This window comes from Microcebus murinus, chromosome 24 (assembly GCF_040939455.1).
Source record: "Microcebus murinus isolate Inina chromosome 24, M.murinus_Inina_mat1.0, whole genome shotgun sequence".
Classification (NCBI taxonomy): domain Eukaryota; kingdom Metazoa; phylum Chordata; class Mammalia; order Primates; family Cheirogaleidae; genus Microcebus; species Microcebus murinus.
Window position 1 is genome coordinate 22,402,509 of NC_134127.1, and position 22,869 is coordinate 22,425,377.

Below are 22,869 nucleotides of genomic sequence, written 5' to 3' on the forward strand. Positions count from 1 at the left end.
AAAATCATGGATTAAGTTCAATGCCACAAACACTGACTAAGAGCTTTGAATCAGAATAATGGAGGTGAATACAGGGGATGACAAGGGTAAGGGGTGGGGCGAGGACTCAGAGGGGGGAACCATGGCTTCAGAGTCGTGGAGGAGAGTGTCATGCGGAGAGGGCATTTTGAGTTGGGTTTTGAAGGTTAAGTAGGAGTTTCTCAAGTCAAAGAAGGGAGATGGGGAACAGGGTAGAGAGACTGTCATGAGCATAGAAAATGTATAATGTATCCAGGTGAACAGTCCACATCCCTGGGGTGGGGACTGTAAGGCAGGGGAGGGATGGGCTAGAAGGGAATTACAGGGAGATTGGATAGAAATTTGGGGCCAGATCTTAAACCTGACACCAGGTCTTCCTCACAGTGTGTTTAGGGGATCTTATAGGGTTTAAAGTTGAAGTTCCTTGGGAGAAAAATGGTAAGAAATGTTAGTTTTTGTAGAATCATCAGTTACCAGTGACCCATCTTGTGGGGAGCTCCGGCTTGGAGCCGAGGGAGCTGGCCGCACCACCTGTCCTTGGCGTCCCTGTCTGCAAGGAGAGCCCCCCGTCCCCAGATCTCGCCGGCTGTCCTGGCCTCTGGTCCTTCCTCGCCAGGAGGCGTCCTCTGCGACTGGGGCCTGAGCGGGGGCTCTTGTGTTTTGCAGCTGGCAGAGCTGAGAGGGGTTCCTCGCGGGCTGTACGACGGGCCCGTGTGCGAGGTGTCTGTGACGCCCAAGACGGTCACTCCAGCCTCCTCGGCCAAGACGTCCCCTGCCAAGCAGCAGGCCCCACCTGTGCGGAACCTGCACCAGTCCGGATTCAGCTTGTCCGGTACGTTGGGCGTGGCCAGGGCCCCTCCTGCCCACGGGAGCTGCGGAGCTGGCGGTTGCATTTGGAAAAGGGACAGAAATAGAAACGAACGATGTTCTCATGCCCCCCAAAGTGGGAAGTACAGTGTTCTGATACCGCCAGGGATGTGTTTTCACAGGAAACGACCAGTTGGGTTTCAGAATCTTTTTTTTTTTTTTGAGACAGAGTCTCACTTTGTTGCCCAGGCTAGAGTGAGTGCTGTGGCGTCAGCCTAGCTCACAGCAACCTCAAACTCCTGGGCTCAAGCGATCCTCCTGCCTCAGCCTCCCGAGTAGCTGGGACTACAGGCATGCGCCACCATGCCCGGCTAGTTTTTTCTATATAGTTTTAATTGGCCAATTAATTTCTTTCTATTTATAGTAGAGACGGGGTCTCGCTCTTGCTCAGGCTGGTTTTGAACTCCTGACCTCGAGCAATCTGCCCGCCTCGGCCTCCCAGAGTGCTAGGATTACAGGCGTGAGCCACCACACCCGGGTTTCAGAATCTTGATAAAAGTTTATATCATGTATAACGCTATGATGCCCCTACTATGTGTAATACCTAATATAGCAAGAGGACATTTTTTCAGTTTATTAGGTCCTTTGTAAAAAAAGGACATAGTGGTATGTCAGGACTTCTCCCTACAGTATATTATAGCAGTTCAGCTTGCAGAGTCTGGAGTTTGAACAGCCCAACTTTGGAGCTCAGCCCTAGCCGTGCCTCAGTTTCCTCACCTGTAGAATGGGGATGATAGCAGTAGTTCCCTTATCATGTTATCTGTGAGGGTTAAATGAGTTAATGCTCTTGTAAAGCGCTTAGAACTTCACATTCGAGAACTGTTAGCTATTCACCTGGATAAAACAGGTGACGTCCCCTTGGTGAGAAGAAAGGGTCCGCATTTTAGAGTTTCCCTCCTTGAAACTTCCTTCCCGTATTTCGTCTGGTCTGTGACTAGAACATCCCACTTTTCCAGCCTCCAGAGCCACAGATAGGCACCCACATGCCTGTGACGTGTTAAAGGAATAGTTCGTCGGACAATTATCGTCTTGGCAGATGCACAGGGTTTTCGAAAGTTACCGTATCTGACACGTACGGATTGCCAGTTTTCAAAAAATTAACAAAGAACGAACTTTAGTTTTGTCATATGTAAAATGGGCATCGTCCTGTCTGTGCTATCTGATGTCCCCAGGCCGTTCAAACACCAGGTGCCATTGTTAGTCCTTCTTGCAGCTGTACACGTAGGGTTAAGGGAAGCAGACTATCCCGGGGAGAGGGCTGTGCCATCAGAGAAGCCACGGCCAGCTTGGCCAACGGGACCAGTGGCAGGGTGGCACCTGAAACGGAGTGGCATTTTGTATGTCGCTCTCCTTTCTCTGGGGTAGTAGATCCTTCCGCAAGGGCTGCTTTATAGCCTGTGATTCTTTGGCCAACCTTGGATCTGTCTCCTTTTTGTAGTCTGCAGTGACAGTGACCATTTGAGAGAAGGGCAAACATTGTGGCTGGGTGCCGCTGTGTGGTGACCCTGTGGCTGTCCCTCACCCTCTCCCTCTGCTCCCCCCGCAGGCGCCCAGATCGACGACAACATTCCCCGCCGCACCACGCAGCGCATCGTGGCTCCCCCTGGCGGCCGCGCCAACATCACCAGCCTGGGCTAGAGCTCCCGGCCACGCCGCGCACTTGGGGACGGGGATGAGACACCCGAGGACATTCTGAGACTTCCTTCCTTCCTTCCTTCCTTTTTTTTTGTTTTTTTTTGTTTTTTTTTCTTAAGAGCCTGTGATAGTTACTGTGGGGCAACCAGTTCCCGGGTCCCCTCCTGGGGCCTCGCACTCCGCCTCCCGCCGAGAGGCACTGACTTTGCTCGCCCACGTCCCTACACATGTCCGAGCACCACACCCGGGGCTGTGCCGCCCTCACACGGAACCGCACCCGACACCAGACACGCGCGCCCGCACACGCCGGCGAGGGCGCTCTCCACCTCCGCCTCCGTAGCTCTCCTTAGCATCTCTCTTTCACGGGGGGAAGATAGAGTGAATTGCCCAGAGCTGCCTTTTTTCCTTTTTCTTTTCAAATTTTTTAAAAAAGTTTTGTTTGTGGGGGCTTAGGGAGGGGTCGGGGGGGTAGGGGAGACGTTTTTTTTTTTAACTTCTAAATTGGAAAGTCTAATTCATTATTAACACACGGGGTTTGAACTGGACATCCTAATGATGCAATCATGTAACCGTCACGCTGATCCAGGGTGGTGACACGCCCATCTCGTCCATCCTGAGAGGCTGCAAAATGCCCATGTCATAGCCATTCCGTAGCCTTCTGGGTCACCTGCTGATAAAGGGCAGGCTTGCTTTTTTTTTTTTGGCCTAGATTTTATTGCAGATGAACTCTCTGGAGGTGAAATCTCTTCACCGTCTTTCTGCACACTCTTTCTCCCTCTCTTTCTAGCTCATGAATATTTTCAAGTGTCTGTGTCTTTCTTCGTGTTCCCTCCAGCCCTTGTCTCTGAGACCGTGGGGTTTTCCCCACCTTCCCCTGTCGTCTTTCCAAATTGCCAGGCCTGCTAGTTCCCCGTGGTCACGGGACCCGCCCGGAGGATGTGAGTGTTGCCATGGCAACCGTGGCGGTGTGCTGTCCTCGCCTGTGTGAGACCGGTGCTACCCACCCCGTCCTGAGGTTGTGCGTTAGAGTTGGGAGACTTGCCAGGTGCAGGGGCGGGCTGAGCGGTGTCACCCACGTTGTCACACGGGGCCCAGCAGGGACCCGCAAACAGTGCTGAGATGTTGAAGATGTCTGAGGCTGCGCCGAGCAGGAGATTTCTCCTCTGTGCCGGGCGGTCTGGCTAAAGACACAGTCAAACCTGTCAATCAAGCCCTGGTCACCCTAGCAGGCCAGCCAGGCCGAAGGTGGCCAATAGCTCAGAAACGCTAAGCTAGAATCTGGCCCGGGTGCCTGCTCTTTTCGGGTCTTTTGGGAGTCTAGAACACACTGGGGCTTCTCACATTGGGGCAAAAAAACCCATATTTTTTTCTCACCCAATTATTTCAAGAGATGTAATGCAATATCAGGAGGCCCTGTAAACTCAGAAAAGCATTGGGAAATTTGACTTAAAGTCCATTTTCCTTTGCAAGAGGAAAAATTGGTTTTCTGGACGATATGTCAGCTGTCGTGGGGCGAAAACCTGAGAAGTCAAAGGCGTGGCCACCTTAGAGACCACAGGTGACCTCGTGTCCCCATCCCACCCTCTCCTCGTCTCACTGACTGGCTGGCTCCTCTGTGCCTGTTCCTGTCCTTGCTGACCTGTGTCGCATTCCATTCCGAACGTGTTTACAGATTTCTCTTAAGCAATGTTGTGTTTGCAAGGCTTTTATAGAACCAAATCTGTTTTTGTGAAGCACAACATCAAAAAAGTAGGTCATCACATCATTACCCTCCTCGCTCCACACGTTTTGCCTTTGGGGTTATGGTTGGGGTTTCGGGTTTATGTTGTTGTTGTTTATTTGTTATTTTAAAGATAAATCGCACTTTTAAAAAAAATAATTGGTTGACTTAATATATTTGCTTTTTTTTTTTTTCTCACCTGCACTTAGAGGAAATCTGAACAAGTTGGAAAAAAAAATTTTTTTTTTTGTTTTGTTTCAATTCTAAGAAACACTTGCAGCTCTTTAGTATTCACTTGAGTCTTCCTGTTTTTCCTGTACCAGGTCATGGTCATTTTGGTTGTTTTGATTGTTTTCGTAAAAAACAAACAATTGAAAACCTGAAGATTTCTGCAGGCTGTTGTAAGCATGTTTACCTGTGGGCTTGCTTTGTGTGTCTGTTAAATGAATGTCATATGTAAATGCTAAAAATAAATCGACAGTGTCTCAGAACTGAATAACTGCAGTGGCTTGATGCTCTAAAACAGTGTAGGATTTAAGAATAGATGGTTTTTAATCCTTGAAATTGTGATCGTGACCCATGAGTGGAGGAACTTTCAGTTCTAAAGCTGATAAAGTGTGTAGCCAGAAGAATACTTTTGGTTTTGTTTTGTTTTTTTTTTTGTAACCACTGTCTTAATGGCAAAATAATTATGGTAAAAAACCAAGTCTCGTGTTTATTATTCCTTAAAACCTCTGTGTTATATTACCATGGAACGCCTAATAAAGCAAAATGTGGTTGTTTCAGGGCTGTGTCTGTTTTGAGATGTTCTGGAGGTGGCTGCTTGGCTCGGGGCTCCCACAAAACTCCCTCTCCAGAAGCACTCACGGAGCTTCGGTTTGGTGGCTGACTCCCCGTCGCAGGTTGCTATGTCTGGGCCATAGGATGAGGTCTCGTTCCAAGCAAAGCTGCGGCCTGCAGGTGCATGGCAAGCCGGGAGTCCTGGTCAGGCCGTGCAAGCCTCCTGGGTCAGGCTGCAAGCCGAAGTTTGAAACCAGGAATTGGGTGGGACCATAGAGGTTAGCATGGGTCACCCCCCTGGGCCCTCTGCTTCCTTCCAGGGTACTTACCCTGGAAGACCCTCAAGCATGGGCACACAAAGATGAGGCTTGAGGGTCCATGCCTCTGTCAGGGAGCTTGCAGGAAACTGGGATGCCAAGGCCTGGGCTTCCACGCTCAACCAGCTGTCAAGAATGCAGCCAGGGCAGGAGCCACGCCCCGCCCCAGCCCTGGATGCTTGGTTTCCATGGTTACCGTGTCAGCTGGCACTAGCCTTATTGGTTCTGAAGACAATGAGCCAAGAGGGTATGTGCTTCCAGCGCCCCTGGCCAGTCTTGAGGCTGACAAGTCTTGTTCTCTTTTTCCATCTGTCCTCTGTTCCTTCCCTTTTTGTTTTCTACCCAGCCCTGTGTCTAACAGGATATGAGGCAACTTACAAAAATATATACATGATACCCAGGTTTTATAAACAAAGAGTGTGTGGGCGAAAGGAAAATAAGAGTAGGAAAAATAAGATAAGGCCCGAGCGGGGTTAGTGCAAAGCACTTGCTGGGAGCGTGGAGTGTTCTAGCAACAAATACATGTTACAACATTTACAGTGACAGAAGGTAAACATAATTAGTCCTTCGGAAGCATCCTGATCTTCAGCCCCGAGGGCAGGTCCTGGGCCTCCCGGTAACCGCAGTGTTGAGTGTCTAGGGCTGGCTCTCACCCTGCCTGCCAATGGCATGGCTCTGTGGTCCGGTGAAGTCGCATCTGTCTGGGAGAGGGGGGCAAAAAGTCTCCCCCTAACATTTATGGGACCTGGGACAAGAGTTGAAGTGGAGACCCCAGGCCCACAGCCTTACCCTCGTCTTATTCCCACCCTGGCTTCACCCCACACCGTGACAGGCGTCCTGCCCACGCCTGTGGACCCCCCCACCCCAGCCCACGTGCCCAAGCTCTGCCCGACCCCCAGCCAACAGCTGCCCTGAGGAGTGTCCACAGCAGCTGTGAGGTCTGCCCTCCAAAGGACAGGAGCCAGCACAGAGGCCCATGAAGGTACCAGGAGGGGACCGCAGGGACCCAGATGTAAAAGCTGGTCTGAAAGGGGCAGCCAGGGCTTGTGGTCTGGGGACATCTCACTGACCCTTAGTAACTCCTCATCCCTCTGGCGAGAGGCTTGCTGGAGGCACCCAGAGAGCAGGTCTCTAAAGGTGGATGAGGACAGCTAGTGCCACGTGGGTAAACACTGGGGCCAGCTGTAGAACTCTTGGTTGGTGTGATTGACTCCAAAGACAGATTTTTAGAGCATCTAGAAAAAGTAAGTGGAATGCATATCCTTCTGGAAGTGGTTTTTGTCTTGCGTTGCTGTGAGTTGAAAGTTACATTCTCTGGGACGTGTTTGTAGCACACATTCTGTAAGCAAAGGCAGATCTATTCTTCCTCCCAGCAGCTGAGTTGGGACAAAGTCCTGAAGGTGCTAATATGGGCAGAGTAGAGCACTACAAAGGAACAATAGGAAGCTGCTGGAAACAGTGTCCTAAATGTGTCTCCTTGCAAGGCAGATCGTAGAACTCCGAGACATCAGAGAGGCTGTCAATTATTTAACAGAACAATCTGCTGGTTGAAGTCACAATGACAATTGCTAACGTTTATTGTTATACACCAGGCTCTGTCCCAAGCAAGGGCTTGGCACCTATTAACTCAGTTAACCTTTGCGGCAACCCGTGCAGAGGATACCATGGTTTCTGCTGTCGCACAGATGAGGAGACAGAAGTTCAGAGAGTTAAGCAACTCGCCAGAACCAGGCTTTGAATCCACGCAGTCCGGGGTCAGTGGGTGCATTTCTAACGCTGTTATTCCACACCTCTCGCGAGAAAGCCCCTGTTTAGAAGGGCGTGGGCAACAGAGAGGTGAAGAGCCCTGGCGAATGGACTGAGCAGGTCCCAGGGAGGAAAAATGTGGGCAGATGAAGAAGAAAACAGCATCGGGAAACCAACACTGATTTGGAACTCTGTGGATTCTGGTTAAGAAGAAACAAGACAGCCTACAAAGGACCCCAAAAGAGCCCAGAGGGGGACAAAAAGTATGAAGGAAAAACAAGAACAATTTGAATGCGTTAAGTTTCAAGATTTGGGGAAATTGCGTTGGTTTGGTGAGAAACTACAAATGTGTGTATACACAGCAATATGTATATAATTAATTTTTATAAGGATTTCGGAAGAGTGCATAAAATAACGTCTGCAAAAATGATTCGGAGGGGGGAAAAAGGGAGCTGGATGCGGAAATGCATCGCAGCTCTATCAAGGTCTGGTGTCATGGGGAGAGGGCTGGTGCAGAGCAGAAGATGACAGGCAGGTGGCAGTTTACCAGGGAGAGGGTCTCAGAGCTGCAAGGAGAGGGACGGGCAGGACAGACCCTGGGACCCTTGGAGGAACAGCGGGAGGGCTGACGAAGACCAAACACTGCGGCTTATAAAGTTACACGGTTGGAATAATTTATTACGTTGAGATGACGCACGAGAGCTAAGGCTTGTCCGTGCTAGGGTTTACGCCTACTGTCCTCATCCTAAAAAGCTTCTTCCCACCACACACAGCCATCCGGCCACACTGGCCTGGGAACCAGGGCTGGGCTGGAGCTGACAGTGAAGGTGAAGGTCCCCTCCGGCCACGACCTTGCCCGAGACCGGCTGTGGGCAGCTTTATCTTGCGGCTCTGGGGCCCCCAGGGACTCTGCATGGAACCCAAGCATGGACCCCGGGAGGAAGGGGGCAGGGAGGGGAGGACCGACCGTCCTGCAGCTCACAGCTCTTTAGGGTCAGTCAGCGAAGACCAGATGGACAGTGGACTTGGCATTGAGGCCTCCCATTTCTGATGGTCATTTCCCTTGATTTTTTCTATCACTCCAGAGGTTCCCCTCTGCCCTTGAAGAGGCCTCTCAGTCCTTGGGGAAATCCTGTCCCCAGTCGAGGACAGGGAGAGCTGCTCTGTCCAAGTCACTCGGGCATTGAGCGCCCTCTGCTGGAGACATGCATCGTTTACCTTTTATTATGTATTTCAGCCCAGAATGCAGTGGAGGACTGCTTCCTCTCTCGGGAGAACAAGAGAAGGGCAAGCCGTCTGCTGGGAGGGGTCGTGATGTCCTGCCTCCGGGCAGGGACAGGGACTCTCAGCTCCATCTCCCACTCTGCACCCAGTTTGCTCACCCACTGCACCCTCCACTGCACCCGCTTTTGAGGTCCGGCACCTTTAGTCCCCCCTCCTCTCTGTTGTCTGCTCTTAGCCTCCCTGGTCTGTCCCCTGAGCCCCACCAGGACCCATGGTAGGTGCTTTGACTTTCCTGCTAGTCCCCTCCATTTCCTCCCGCTGTGCCTGTTGAACAACCCCGGCCACAGCAGCCTGGCGGCCAGCAGCCCCCACACCCCCCTGTCTTAACCCCGAGCACCCCAAACAAAGGACAGGCACAGCCGGTCACAACGGGGGACCTTCTGACTGTCGCTTGACTGCTCCCAGGTGGTCCATCAAATTTGGTCTCAGCCCACAGGAGAAGGCTGACTTGGAAACAGATAACTGTGATCTGTGTTGTGACAGACCATAAACCACAAGATTACACAAGCAGGAGGTTGTAAGTAATTGGGGGAGATGAGAAAGGCTTCCCCAGAATTAACAGGTCTTTGTAAAACAGAATAAAGGAAAAAATGGGGACGCCTGCTACGGCAGAGCGGTGACCCGTGCCATGGGCCCTTGCCATGTGCATGTCAGACCAGGCCCTTCTCCAAGGGCTTCGATCTGATCCTTGAACTCAAGCTTTTCATGTGAAGTGTGTGAGGGCCAGCTGGTTCTCATCCTGCCTTTCATTCCCCGGCGACCTGACTGCCAGTCACCGTCAGTTTTCAGTGGCCCAGGTGCAGATCTGAGCTGGGGCTGCTTATTGAAATGGTACCATGTTCGCCGAGGGTCACTCCGTTGGAGTTGTTATGGCACTTCCTCTCCTCCTTCCCAGATCTCCACCTTCTCCACCACACCCCACCCCGCCAGGCAGCTCCCAGCCGTTCCCGAATGGGCATCCTGTGCTTCAGGTCCTTACCTGGAGAAACGGTCTTTTAATTGCTTAATTCCACCTTCACAAGGGGTTCTGTCTGCCCACGCCCTTTCCTTCCCGGGTGGCAGGAGGAAGGCCTGCTGCTGGTCTCGGCGGATGCAATACCTGTGGAGCGGTTTGGAGTGTGACCTGTGAAAACTTGGCGTCGGCCGGCTGCGCCGTGTGTCCGCTAGGTGGCAGCAGAGCACGAGCTGTGTGCGAGCAAGTTCCGGGGCCTCTGCGAGCGCCTGGGAACGGGATGCTACACTCCTCCCTAAACCGGCACCAGCCGGCTGTGGCTGGGTGTGGACCGACCTCTGACTATGAGGAGGACTCTGAGTTAGAGAGATTTAGCAAGAGCCACTAGAAAAAGTTGATTACTAGGGGCTAGAGTCTCAGATCCCGCCTTGAAGTGAGATAGCCGGTCTTCCTGGCAGGGGCACCCTGTTGTCCGGCAGGGTGGGTAGCCGTGTTGTCAGTTAGCCAATCAGCTGCAATAGGAGTCAGGCTCTTCCTTCCCTCCTGCCCCTGTTCTGCTGCTTCATGTTGATGTCCTATAGTCAGGGCATCTCTCTCTCCCTGCCCCTCCCTGCCCTGGGCCCCCCCCCCCTGTCAACACAGGTGCTGTAAAGTTACCTGTGCCTGCTCAGACTGGTCACCATACTTCACCTCCTTCCCTCCCGTCCCTGACTCTGGTTCCCCACGCCCAAGCCTGAATTTCTTATTATGCCTGATGGACGGAGAATGAGGCTGCACAAGGTGGTTCAGGACACCCAAAAGGCGCTGCCTCTGCACTGTGGAGTCATGCGTCAGAAAGGCGCTCCCTCTACGTTTGTATTGTGAGTGAGTCAAAGTGTTACAGTACCTGGGATAGGTGATACGTTAGCTGCTTAGGTGCTACTGATGCCAATTCATTTATCTGTACTAATTAGCACCCTAGGTGAATGGAACAGACACCAGATAAGCATTTTCAAATAACTATTTAAAAACAAGACAAAAGTAATATGTGTGAAATGTAAAAAAGATATTTAAAAAGTAAAAACACAAAGAAAGAAATACATTTTGGCATGTATATTCATATATTCATATATTCATATATTCATATATATATACTCCCTGCCCCCAGCTGATGGAATTCTATATATACACTGTGCAGGAATATTTTTAGTAAAATCATTTTTAATGGCTGGTTAATATTCCATTTTAAGGAAGTGTAACTTATTGGACCAATTCCTTATTTTGGGTAGTTAAAATGGTTTTCATTTTGTCTATTCTAATTATTTTTTTAATGAACACAACTTGCAGATAATTCCTTGGATTCATTCATGATTAAATCCTTAGTACAAATTGCTAGAAGTTGAATTCTTACATAAAAAGCTATGTCTGTTTTAAGTCTTTTATTTGCATTTTTTTTTTTTTTTTTGAGACAGAGTCTTACTCTGTTGCCCGGGCTAGAGTGCCCTGGCATCAGCCTAGTTCGGAGCAACCTCAAACTCCTGGGCTCAAGCAATCCTTTTGCCTCAGCCTCCCAAGTAGCTGGGACTACAGGCATGCGTCACTATGCCCGGCTAATTTTTCTATATATATTTTTAGTTGGCCAATTTATTTCTTTCTATTTTTAGTAGGGATGGGGTCTCGCTCTTGCTTAGGCTGGTTTCAAACTCTTGACCTTGAGCGATCTGCCCGCCTCGGCCTCCCAGAGTGCTAGGATTACAGGCGTGAGCCACCATGCCCGGCCAACTTTTATTTGTATTTTCAAAATGACTTTCAGAAAGTCTGTACACAATTGTCCTTGTATTCTTTTTTTTTTTTTTTTTTTTTTTTTTTTTTTTTTTCCATCTCTTGAAGACTTGATGTCCTTGTATTCTAACACTGACTATAATAACTTTTAAATATTATTTGCCAATTTGACAGACGAGGAATTCTATTTTTGTGTCACCTGTTTATTTGGTTGTTGTTTCTTCTCTTTATTAGCCATTTGTGCTTATTCTTTGTGAATTGTGTATTCATGTCATTTGTTCATTTAAAAATTATAGTGATTATCTCCTCATTGATTTGTATGAACTCTTTGTAACACAGGTTATATTTATCTTTTTTCTGTAATGTGTTTGCAAATATTTCCCCAATTTGTCATTTGGTTTTAAAAAGATTTAAAAAATGTGTTAATATTCAAAAGCTTTATTGGGGTGTAACTGACATACAATAAACTATACATATTATAATTTGATAGGTTTTCACATATGTATACTTTTATGAAATCATCACCACAATAAAGATAATGAATGTATCAATCACCTCCCAAAATTTCATTGTACTTCTATGTAATTCCACTCCCCCTCATTCCACCCCCTTCCCAGGCAACCATTGATTTGCTTTCTGTCATTATTAATTAACTAGGATTTTCTAGAATCCTACGTAGGTGGAATGATGCAGTATTTATAATTCATTTTGCCAGCCTTCTTTCTTTTTTGTATGGCTTCTTTTTCCTCAGAATAATTATTTCTATATTCACCCATGTTGTTGCATATATTAACACTTCATTCCTTTTTATTTGCTGGGTTGAGTGTTACATTGCATGGATGAGTTGTTTATATCTATTCAGCCGATAGTCATCCGCATTATTTTCAGCTTTTGGCTATTGCAGTAAAAACTGCTGAACAGTCTTTGCAAAGACATAGGCCTTCATATGTAAATACCTAGGAGTGGAATGGTGAGATCATATAGTAAGTATATGTTTAACTTTTTTTTTTTTTTTTTTTGAGACAGAGTCTGGCTTTGTTGCCCAGGCTAGAGTGAGTGCCGTGGCGTCAGCCTCGCTCACAGCAACCTCAAACTCCTGGGCTCAAGCGATCCTCCTGCCTCAGCCTCCCAAGTAGCTGGGACTACAGGCGTGCGCCACCATGCCCGGCTAATTTTTTGTATATATTAGTTGGCCAATTAATTTCTTTCTATTTATAGTAGAGACAGGGTCTCGCTCTTGCTCAGGCTGGTTTCGAACTCCTGACTTCGAGCAATCCGCCCGCCTCGGCCTCCCAGAGAGCTAGGATTACAGGCGTGAGCCACCGCGCCCGGCCTATGTTTAACTTTTTAAAATGAGTTGCCAAACTGTTTCTAAAGTGGTTTTACCTTCCCACCTGCAGTGTGTGAGTCCCAGTCACCTCCTCCCTAACCTACGCTTAGTAGGTCAGTCTTTAAAATTTTTAATTTGCATTTCCCTAAGGACAAATAACGTTGAACAACTTTTCATGTGCTTGTTTGTGATTCGTATAACTTCTTTGGTGATGTGTCGGTTCAAGCCTTTTGTTCATTTTTTGGTTGGTTGGTTGTTTTATTATTATTGACTTTCGAGTTTAAAAAATGTTCGGATTCAAGTTCTTATGAGATAATATGCCTTGAATATATTTTTCCCATGGCCAAGAGTGTTCTGCTGTCCAGATTTGAATAGATAATTCACACCTGAAATGGCTCTGTAAATTGAATACACTGTTCAATAAACCACGGCTTTAAAGAAGCAAGGAAGGCCGGGCACCATGGCTCACGCCTGTAACCCTAGCACTCTGGAAGGCTGAGGCAGGCGAATCGCTCAAGGTCAGGAGTTCCAAACCAGCCAGACCCTTGTCTCTACTAAAAATAGAAAGAAATTAATTGGCCAACTAAAAATATATAGAAAAAATTAGCTGGGCATGGTGGCACATGCCTGTAGTCCCAGCTACTCAGGAGGCTGAGGCAGGAGGATTGCTTGAGCCCAGGAGTTTGAGGTTGCTGTGAGCTAGGCTGACGCCACAGCACTCTAGCTTGGGCAACAGAGTGAGACTTTGTCTCAAAAAATAAAAAAATAAAAGAGGCAAGGAAAACTATGCTACAATAAGATATTACTCATGAAGAATTTGTTGAGATGAGAAGTCCTACTTACCCCATGATGGACAAACACTAAAAATTTAGAAATGACAAAAATATTCAGCTCTTAAAAGTTACGATGTTTTAAAGAATTCTTTCTCTTTTAAGGAATCGTGAGAATCAGGGAAAATGAGCAAAAGGATTTCTCAGAAGAGAAAAGAGGTCAAAAGAAAGACGATAAACTATTCTCAGTGTGGCGAGTTATCGAGCAGTCTGGCCTCGGTGGGACCCAAAGAGGAGACGACTTTGCTGCCTGCAGTCTGGGCTCTGAGCTCTCCTGCTCACTCTTCGACAGTGTCTTCTGTAGAACGTATAGCATTGAGGTTGCTTTTAGGAATACGAACAAGACTCATTTTGATGATTAGAACCTTATTTCACAAATGAAAAAAGGTCCAGCCCCAAACTCCATACTCAATGTTTTAACTTCCCTCCCAATTCCAGCTTGATCTTTGGTTTAGGGACTGTGTTGATTTGCTAAGGCTGCCGTAACAGGGAACCATAGATTGGGTGGCTTAAAGTACAGAGATCAACTTTCTCACAGTCCTGGAAGCTGGGAGTCCCAGATCAGTGCGCCACAGGGTTGGCTTCCTCTGAGGCTCTTCTCCTTGACTTGTAGACAGACGTCTTCTCCCTGTGTCCTCACTCGGTCTTCCCTGGGTGTGTCTGTGTCCAAACTTCCTCTCAGTCCCATTCCGGGGTGCTGGGAGTTAGGATTTCAACATATGAATTTTGGGAGAACACAATTCAGCCCCATCTCAGGGACCCACGGTGGGGAAAGGGGTATGGTCACTTTCTCTATTTCTAAAATAACACATCCCTGAAAATAAGCCCTAGGGTGTCTTCTTGAGGAAAAATAAATATAAGACCCTGCCTTATTTTCGGGGAAACATGGTATCTCTTTTTCCCTGCAGCTGTGGGTGGCTCTGGACGTCCTCCCACGTCAGAAATATTTAGGTAACAAATATGCACTTGTCTCCCTGTTTCATGCATCTCTTAAACTTTGAGGGACACGTGTCACGTCATACCAGGAGTTCTCTACTGTGCTCTGCTTTGGTGCAAGCAGAGAGGCAGCAGATGTAAGAGCTGCAAATTCTGATGGCTTAGCCATCACCCAGGGAGTGGGGAGGGCCTGTTCTCTCCCCACAGGGGCATCTGATCCCTATTAGGTGTTCTCCTGCGAAGCCACCTTGGTTGGATGTTGGTGGGCAGAAGGAGCACACCAGGGGGAAGGGAGGAGAAATTCACCAGCGCTCCACTCCGGGTGGGCAGCTGAGTGTTCCTGGGCGCCCCTCGCTTTAAGGAAGCTGATTTTAAAGCTCCTGTTCTCCCAGGACGCCAAGGTGAGCAAATGAGACCCAGCTGGGATTCATGAGGACAGGCCTGCTCTCAGGAATCAGGCATCTCTGGGTTGGCTTCTCTTTCCCAGGTAGAACATTCTCTTCTCTGAGACTGGTCTTGAAATTTCACAATGGTGCACATCTATTTTGAACTGTTGGTTAGGGCTTTTCAGCATTTAAGCTCAAGTTCTTTGGTTCTTGCTTCATGGTTGTAATACCCTCACATCTCTTTCAGGGTCATAATGATTGTTTTTTGAAATTTTCTTCTTGAAACTACCTGTTTCTTCTATATTGATGTTTTTGGAGTTGGTTGGTTGGTTTTTATGTTCCATACTAGAGGCTTTTCTCAGTTGTCTAACAATCTCTAATAATCCTTATTTTCGATCATCTTTAAGTGGTGCTAAAATGTGTACTAGAAGCTTTGAGCCCACACGTGGGACTTGTCAATCTGAGTGTCAGTCTAGGAGGACCGAGCTGGGCTGTTAAATTAATGATGCTCCTAGGAGAGTATTTTTACAATTTTCCTCTTGAGCTGCTCGAATTCATGCCTGGAAGCCGAGGGCCTGGCTCTTTCCTTAATCCTGCCGGCCTGAATTATGTCTTGTGTCTCATGGTTCAGAAACACTGTGTTACCCTCTTCAGTCGTTTTCTGGGGAGAGGGAGGGCCCATTGCCCTGCAGTGAGTGCAAAGGGTGAAAAGGTGTCTGTATCTTATTGCTTCTTGATAGACTGTCAACCAGGCCTCCACATTTTATCGCCCTGTTTTCACAGAATATGACTGTTTTTACCGCAGGTTGCACGCTCTTGCTCACTCACACAAATGTTATGTGAGTCTAGAGCAGGGGTTTCCAAACAGGGGGCGATTTTCCCCCTTCCTGCTAGGGGAAACTGATGATTTCTGCACATACTTTTTGGTTGTCACATGGGGGTGGGTGCTCTGGGCGTCTATCGGACAGAGGCCAGGGCTGCTGCTGGATATCTTGCAATGCACAGCACAACCTTCCACCATGAAGAATCACGCAGTCCAAGATGTCGAGAGCGCCAGAAACCACAAGGTAGAGGCATCCGGGAACTTCTTGCACTTTGGCCAAGTTGGAGTACGGGGAAGTGGATCTATATTCCCACCGGAAAGAAACTTTACAAACTGGACGAAATACACGAAACATTGGTTTTCAGGAAGTGGCCATCGGGCAAAGAATGACAGTGTCACAGTGATCCTGTGACATGGGAAACAACTGAGGCGAGGCCATCCACTGGCCCAGCCTACTACCTGGGGAGTTCCACGTCCAAGGTACAGGTGTGGGGGGGCAAACAGGCGGAAGGTGGCGGCCTTCCTGAGTTGAGGAGATGAAGCTGGGAGTACATCGAGGCAGAAGCGGTTAGAGTTCACAGGGCAGAGAGCCCGAGAGAGGAGAGCTGCCCAGAGAGGGCTCTGCTGGTCCGCAGAGGGCCAGCCTTGAGTCGCCAGGTGAGCACTGATTAGCGCACGCATGCGCGGAAAACCCTCACGGCTGGTAAAACCACCCAGAATGGTTCCAAGGGGTCATCACTTAGACACCTACATTCACTATCAGGAATAGTCCCTGTTCTTATAAAACCTCACACTTCTCGGGGCATCAGAGAGACTACTCACAAAGGGTAGGTCTGCCCCAGGACTGAGACAAAATGTGGTTCGTGCACAGTGGCGTGTCATGCAGCCGCGGACAGGAATGAAACCCTGACGCATGCTACAACGCAGATGGACCCTGAGGATGCTCATGAATAATGAGTGAAATGAGCCTTTTACAGAAGCACAAATGTTACATGATTCCACTTATGTGAGGCCTATAAAACAGTCAAGTTCACAGAGACAGGCAGTAGTTACCGGGGGTTGGGGGTAGGTGGGAAAAGAGGAGTTTAATGTGGACAGAGTTTCTGTTTAGGATGATGAAATAGTTCTGGAAGTGGTTGTACACCATCAGGAATGTACTTAATGCCCCTGAACTGCACACTTCCAATGATGAAAATGGTAAATTTTATGATATGTAAATTTTACCACAATAAAGAAAAAGCAGCCAGAAAAGGCAAAGCTATAGAGATAGCAGAAAGAACAGAAGCACAGAGAGTTTAAATAATTTGCCTAAGTTTGTGCAGCTAGCAGGTGGTTTTGCTAGGAGGCAAACCCAGGCTGCCTTAAAATCCTGAATTCTGGCCGGGCGCGGTGGCTCACGCCTGTAATCCTAGCACTCTGGGAGGCCGAGGTGGGCGGATTGCTCAAGGTCAGGAGTTTGAAACCAGCCTGAGCAAGAGCGAGACCCCGTCTCTACTATAAATAGAAAGAAATTAATTGGCCAACTAATATATATAGAAAAAATCAGCCACGCACTTTGGCGCATGCCTGTAGTCCCAGCTACTTGGGAGGCTGAGGCAGGAAGATCACTTGAGCCCAGGAGTTTGAGGTTGCTGTGAGCTAGGCTGACGCCACGGCACTCACTCTAGCCTGGGCAACAAAGCAAGACTCTGTCTCAACAAAAATAAATAAAATAAAACCCTGAATTCCTAGCCACCAGGCTACTTAAAGAACATTAAATAAACTTACCAATAAATTTTGCAATAGAGGCAAATATACTTGACTTTATTAGAGTTATCAAATGGATTTAATGCAGTTTTTAAGTACAGTGTTTTTTGTTTGTTTGTTTGTTTTGCTACTATTTTGTAGCTTTTAGTACAGTTTTGCAGAGACCAAGAGGCGGAATTCTCTCTGTCCACCAGAGGGCGATTCAAGCACAACCTCCAAGTTCACGTTCTAGCCGGGGAGGACTGGGTCTGTGCAGTCACTCATCCACGGCGGTAGCCAACACCACACAGACAGTTGTTCCTCTTTGGCAAAATTCAAAGGTCCTCAAACATGCACAAAGGCGTTGTTACTTTCAAATAGTTTACAGATGCGAGAGATGCTAAAACTGAAGTGCCGTGTTTCCCCGAAAATAAGACAGGGTCTTATATTTATTTTTCCTAAAGAAGACACCCTAGGGCTTATTTTCAGGGGATGTGTTATTTTTTGTAAGTACGGTACAACAATCTACATTTATTCAAATATAGTTAAGTTTTCTTCTGGAACATCATCATCACTCTCCAAACCCCGAATTCCATCCTAAATTTCTTGTGGCTCTGTTTCCTTTAGAACCATTGGCCCCAATCTCTCATGTGGAGCAACAGAGCTCTCACGGGGCAGATGGGAAGGGCTGCTCGTCTTCTCTACCTCTCTGCGACGACACGCATGGGTTGTGCAGACGCGCTGCGTAGCCACGCCCGTCACTAGGGCTTATTTTCGGGGTGGGGCTTCTATTGCACAAATGCTTAGAAATCCTGCTAGGGCTTGTTTTGTGGGTAGGTCTTATTTTTGGGGAAACACGGTAGTTCTGCACCCTGGAGTCCTCTGTTTGTGGCTTTTCTCGAACAGAGAAAACTGGGCAAGGGAGGACACATAAGTCTGATGATTCTTGTGTTCTGCGAGGGGGATCCCAGAGCGAGGTCCTAAGTGGGACGTCCTACAGGCACCCCAAAGCCGGTTGCTGGGGCCCGTGGGGCAGGCTGGGCAGGTCCTGTTAGGATCTGTTTGGGGATAGAATCCACCCTTCCGCCAAGACCCCTCAGTTGTTATTTAATAAAATCAACCCCCAACACCTGTTCAGCGCCTCAGGTGGGGAAGAAGTTTCCTGCAATAAGCCAAAAAGGACAAGGTTTGGAAGGGCTGTCGCCCTGTGTTGGAGACAGTTGGGCGAAGCCACAGAAAACTATTTTGTTGGCATTTTTCTTTGTGTGATTGTGTATGTGTATCCTATCCCCAGGCAGATGTGAAAAATCTGCTCTGCTACAAGAATACACATCGAAAAGTAATGAAGCTAGTTCAATAAGGATGCCTTTTCTGATAATTCTTTTTATAGCATCGATTATCACTTTGTAGGTTTGAGGATATATCATTCAGAGAAAAATGAATATTAAAGCTGCTTGGAGAGACTTTAAGATCCCAGTGCATACTTTCAAAAACTCTAGGAATTGAAGGGAGCTTAAAAGGCATGTTCTCCATCCACTCCTTGATGCTTGAACCATCCTGTGACAACCTCTCCAAAGGTTATCTGGACCCTGCTTGAATTCTTCGTGGTGACAATGGTACCTCCAAGGCACCCAGTTCCATTCTGGGTAACTTTATTTCTAGCGGTTGTGTTTATTTCTATCCACTAGTATAAAGTCCTATTTATTTCTATCCCCTGGTTAATAAATAGTCATATTTATTACTATAAATAAATAAAGGCATGTTTATTTCTATCCAGATTTTAAAATACTTAGATTTTAAAATACTTATTGCCAGTATTTACTGAGCACTGGGAGCTGGTCTGGGTGTTATTTAATTTCCTAATGTACCTCTAGAGGAGCATTAGTCAGCTCAGGCTACCGTAGCAGAGTGGTATGAATTGGCTGGCTTAAACCAACAGAAATTTATTTTCTCACAGTTTTGGAGGCTAGAAGTGCAAGATCAATGTTCTAGAGGATTTGCTCTCTGGTGAGGGCTGTCTTCCTGGCTGGTAGCTGACTGTCCTCTCTCTATGTCCTCACTTGGCCTTTCCTGGGTGTGCGTTGGGGGGGGGGAGGGAGAGAGAGAGATCTAGTGTCTCTTCTTTAAGGGCACTAATCCTGTCAGATCCGAATCCGCTGCTCATAACCACATGTAGCCTTAATGACTTCCCTAGACGCTCCCAAATATAGCACCTGAATACAGTTAGGGCTTTAGTGCATGAATTCTGGAGGAACACAACCATTCAAGTCTACAAAAATGGAGTGAATATTAGTGCCCTTATTTTATGCAGGAGAAAAGTGTAAGGAATCGATTTGCTTTCTCATGCAATGAGGGTCGTGATTAGGATGGAGACCAGACGTGCCTGCTCTTGGAATAGCCGGTCCACCTTGGACTTGAGGCAACCTGATGCCAAGTCCTTGCAGCTGATACCTTGTGCAGCCCAGTTCACCAGGGCAGGAGACCTGATAGGGATTTGGGGCCACAGCCCTACCTAGGAAAAAAGTATGCATTTTTCTGGAGTGTGGTCATAGCAGGAGGAGTTGTGGCCCAAGTAACCAGGGGCTCAGTATATGAGTTTGCTCAGGCTGCTGTAACAAAAGTCCCCCAGACTGGATGGCTTAAACAGCAAAAATTTATTTCCTCACAGTTCTGGGGGCTGGAAGTCTGAGATGAAGGTGTCGGGGCTGGTTTCTTCTGAAGCCTTTCTGTTGCCTTGTGGATGGCTGTCTTCTCCCAGTGTCCTCACAAGGGTCCTCCTTCTATGTGTGTCTGTGTCCTAATGTCCTTCTTACAGGGACAGCGGTCATACTTGGTTAGGGCCCATCTCAATGACCATATTTAAACTTAACTATATAGCCAGACTCAATCTCCAAATACAGTCACATTTTGAAGTAATGGGGGTTAGGGCTTCAACGAAGGAATTTGTGGGAGACACAATTTATTTTTATTTATTTTTTTAAGATTTCTCTCTTTTTTATTTTTAATTATGCTAAATTATGCATAACATAAAATTTACCATCTTAACCACATTTAGGTGTACAGTTCAGGAGTGTTAAGTACATTCCTATTGTTTTTTTTTTTTTATTTCAGCATATTATGGGGATACAAATTTTAAGGTTTCAAATGATGCTCTTCCCCCCTCCACAAGTCTGAGCTTCAAGTGTGACCATCCCCCAGACAGTGCACATCTCACCCATTATGTACCTGTATACCCGCCCCCTCCCCCCTCCCACCTGCCCAATACCTCAATTAGCTCGTACCACTCAGGGGACCATCTGGTTCACCCTCAGCGTCCTGGCCGGTAGAGGGCGCTCATGCCCACATTAGACGGCAGCCTCCCGTGCAGAACGCACAGCCTGTTCCTTCCGGGTATACCTGAGTTTGTAGGTGCAGCCCACCTGCTTCCAATTGGCAGGGAAAGAAGGAGAGAACTTTTAACGTAATAAAATGTGCTCTCTTTGAACCCTGGGATTGTTTTTCTGTTACTGGAAAACTTTCCCCCCCCCTCCATTAGATAGCATCTCTCTCAGTATTCTATTTGTTTTTTCTTCTAGTATTTGTCTCTGTCCCCTCCCACCTGGCAATTACCAGCGAGTTACATAAACTGGTCTCCTTGCCTATCATCACACGCAGGAGTAGCTCGCCCCGGGTACACGCTGTCCTCTGCAAAGGACACACTTACAAAACCACATCGTTCCGGGACTTTAGAACTATTTGAAGAGAGATAAAGAAGCGCCCATGAACTCACCACAACAGAACAAGTGTTTTTATTTCGCCTGTTTCTTGTTGTTTCTTAGTTGCATGTGGATATGTTTTATTTCAATATTTTTGAGGATCCCAGCAGGGACACAGAAACTGAAGCTAGTTGCTTTAACAGAGAAAATTTAACATAGGGAATTGGCTACATGGGCTGGAGAATGGAAAAAGAAAAAAAAAAGTAACGAGGGGAAGGGGTGAGATTTTTGGAAACCAGGAGCTTGGCAGCAGTTTCTCTGTGGAGCTGGGACGCGGATCTCTGGGGAGGGGACAGTGCCCAGCATTCCTGGGACAGCACGTGAGTCTGTCTCTGCAAGTTTGGAAAGAAGCTAGAAGCTCAGGTGACTGCTGCCGCCATGATCAAGTGCTGGGTGGTGCCCCAGGAACAGGAAGCAAGCAGGAAGGGGCGTGGCCCTCTTCCTCTTCCGGCTTCTAGTCTCCCTCTGCTGCCCCATGTTGGCAGGAGCTCACAGGATGCCTGCTCACAACGGAGAAATGCAGAGTGCAGAATGCCAGTCCTACCGTCGCAGAGCAGAGTATAGAAGCATAAACTGGGAGCTGAGAGATAATAACTTAACATTGCAACTCACCTCTTAGGGCACTCAGCTCTCTACATGCATTTGGACTTCCCAGTGACAACAGCAGCAACTTTAGGCTTCTGTGTAATCAGATGCAACTGTCTTTCATATAAATGAAGATGCTCTGACTCTTTCCCCCTAAAAGGGAGGCACAAAGCCTCAGTAGTACCCACCTCTGGGAGTCAGTCATGGCATCCCTCTGTGTAATGTTTACTACTCTCCAAAATTAGTTACTGTTCCCTCTAGAATATTCTGTAACCTATATGATAAATTGATGGTTAGTCACTACCAACAGCCCTTATTCAAAATAAAAAGGGGACATAAGAGAGAGGGAAAAGTTAGTTAACATATACCATACACATAGCATAAGAGAAGGAAAATGTGCATAAGATGCTAGCATATTGTTTCTTTATTTGTTGATGAGGCCACAGTTGAGATCTAAAACTTCTTTTCCCAAAGTGACAGGTAAGGAAAAAGGAAAGGCTGGAATGAACGGCTGTGGCACTGGAGTGGAGTGGAGACATTGGTGTGAACTCAGGTTAACTTAATCCTTACGTACAGATGGACAGATCTCCATAATCCTTTGGATTCCATCCTTTACAGTACAGCAGGAAAGCTCTAGAATCCCAACCTTGGTGAATGTAGCTACCTCTGAGTCTAAGTTACAGTCATCTAGCCAAGCAGACAGTCAGAACCATTTCCAGTTGTAATAGCTGACATGTCCAACCCCACATCTCTGGTAGTTTCTCCCATGTCAGTACATCTAGCCAAGTCCCACCCTATTTAATGTCCTCCTTGCTCTAACAACCATACAATCCACTCCTGCACATGTTGCAAGGTTTCTGCTGGTGTAGACTAGCGCACTCCTGCACTTCTATTCTTTGGCCAAGAGGACAATGCGGGGGTGTCTTCGTTGATGTCCACTATGTCTGTGGCTGATGACTAATCAAGTAGAATTCTAATATTTTTGTTTTACCACCCATATCTGTTTTGCCTTTACTAGTTCAATTTCCAGAATTAGCCTTCCAGGAAGCACTAGAGTTAATTCCTTGGTGATTCCTGGAGAACCGAGCGAGCCACCTCCCGCACCTGTGCTCTCACCTGGCACACAGGTGAGAACAGTGTCTAGGGGCTTCTTTGAAAGCTCACCTTAATTAGGACTGTTGGGCAAAGAAAATCCATCAGTGCCTTCATCTGAGAAGCGGCAAAACTTTGAAGACAATTTTTTAAAAGGGTAGCTGAATGGAGTAGCTGGTGTGAACTTTTCAAAGCTTGGAAGAAGCACCACAGTTTTGAAACTGGCTCTGAACAATAAAGGCCAACAGGTTGGGAGCTTTTTTGAATGTTGGCTATTCAGGGATGTTAATGCCTTCCCTACACCTGATAGGAGGCTCAAAATAAAAA

General features: G+C 47.4%; 1 protein-coding gene across 2 annotated transcripts in view; it reads left to right on the plus strand.

The window, feature by feature from the left end:
• Positions 1–5,025, plus strand: part of DPYSL2 (dihydropyrimidinase like 2) — a 100,046-nt gene extending 95,021 nt beyond the window's left edge. For both annotated transcript variants that reach the window (XM_012775349.2, XM_012775350.2), the window contains exons 13-14: positions 685–850; positions 2,432–5,025. In XM_012775349.2, the coding sequence (XP_012630803.2) occupies positions 685–850; positions 2,432–2,523 (258 nt within the window). In that variant the 3' untranslated portion in view covers positions 2,524–5,025. The remainder of the gene's footprint in view (positions 1–684; positions 851–2,431) is intronic.
• Positions 5,026–22,869: the final 17,844 nt, after the last annotated feature.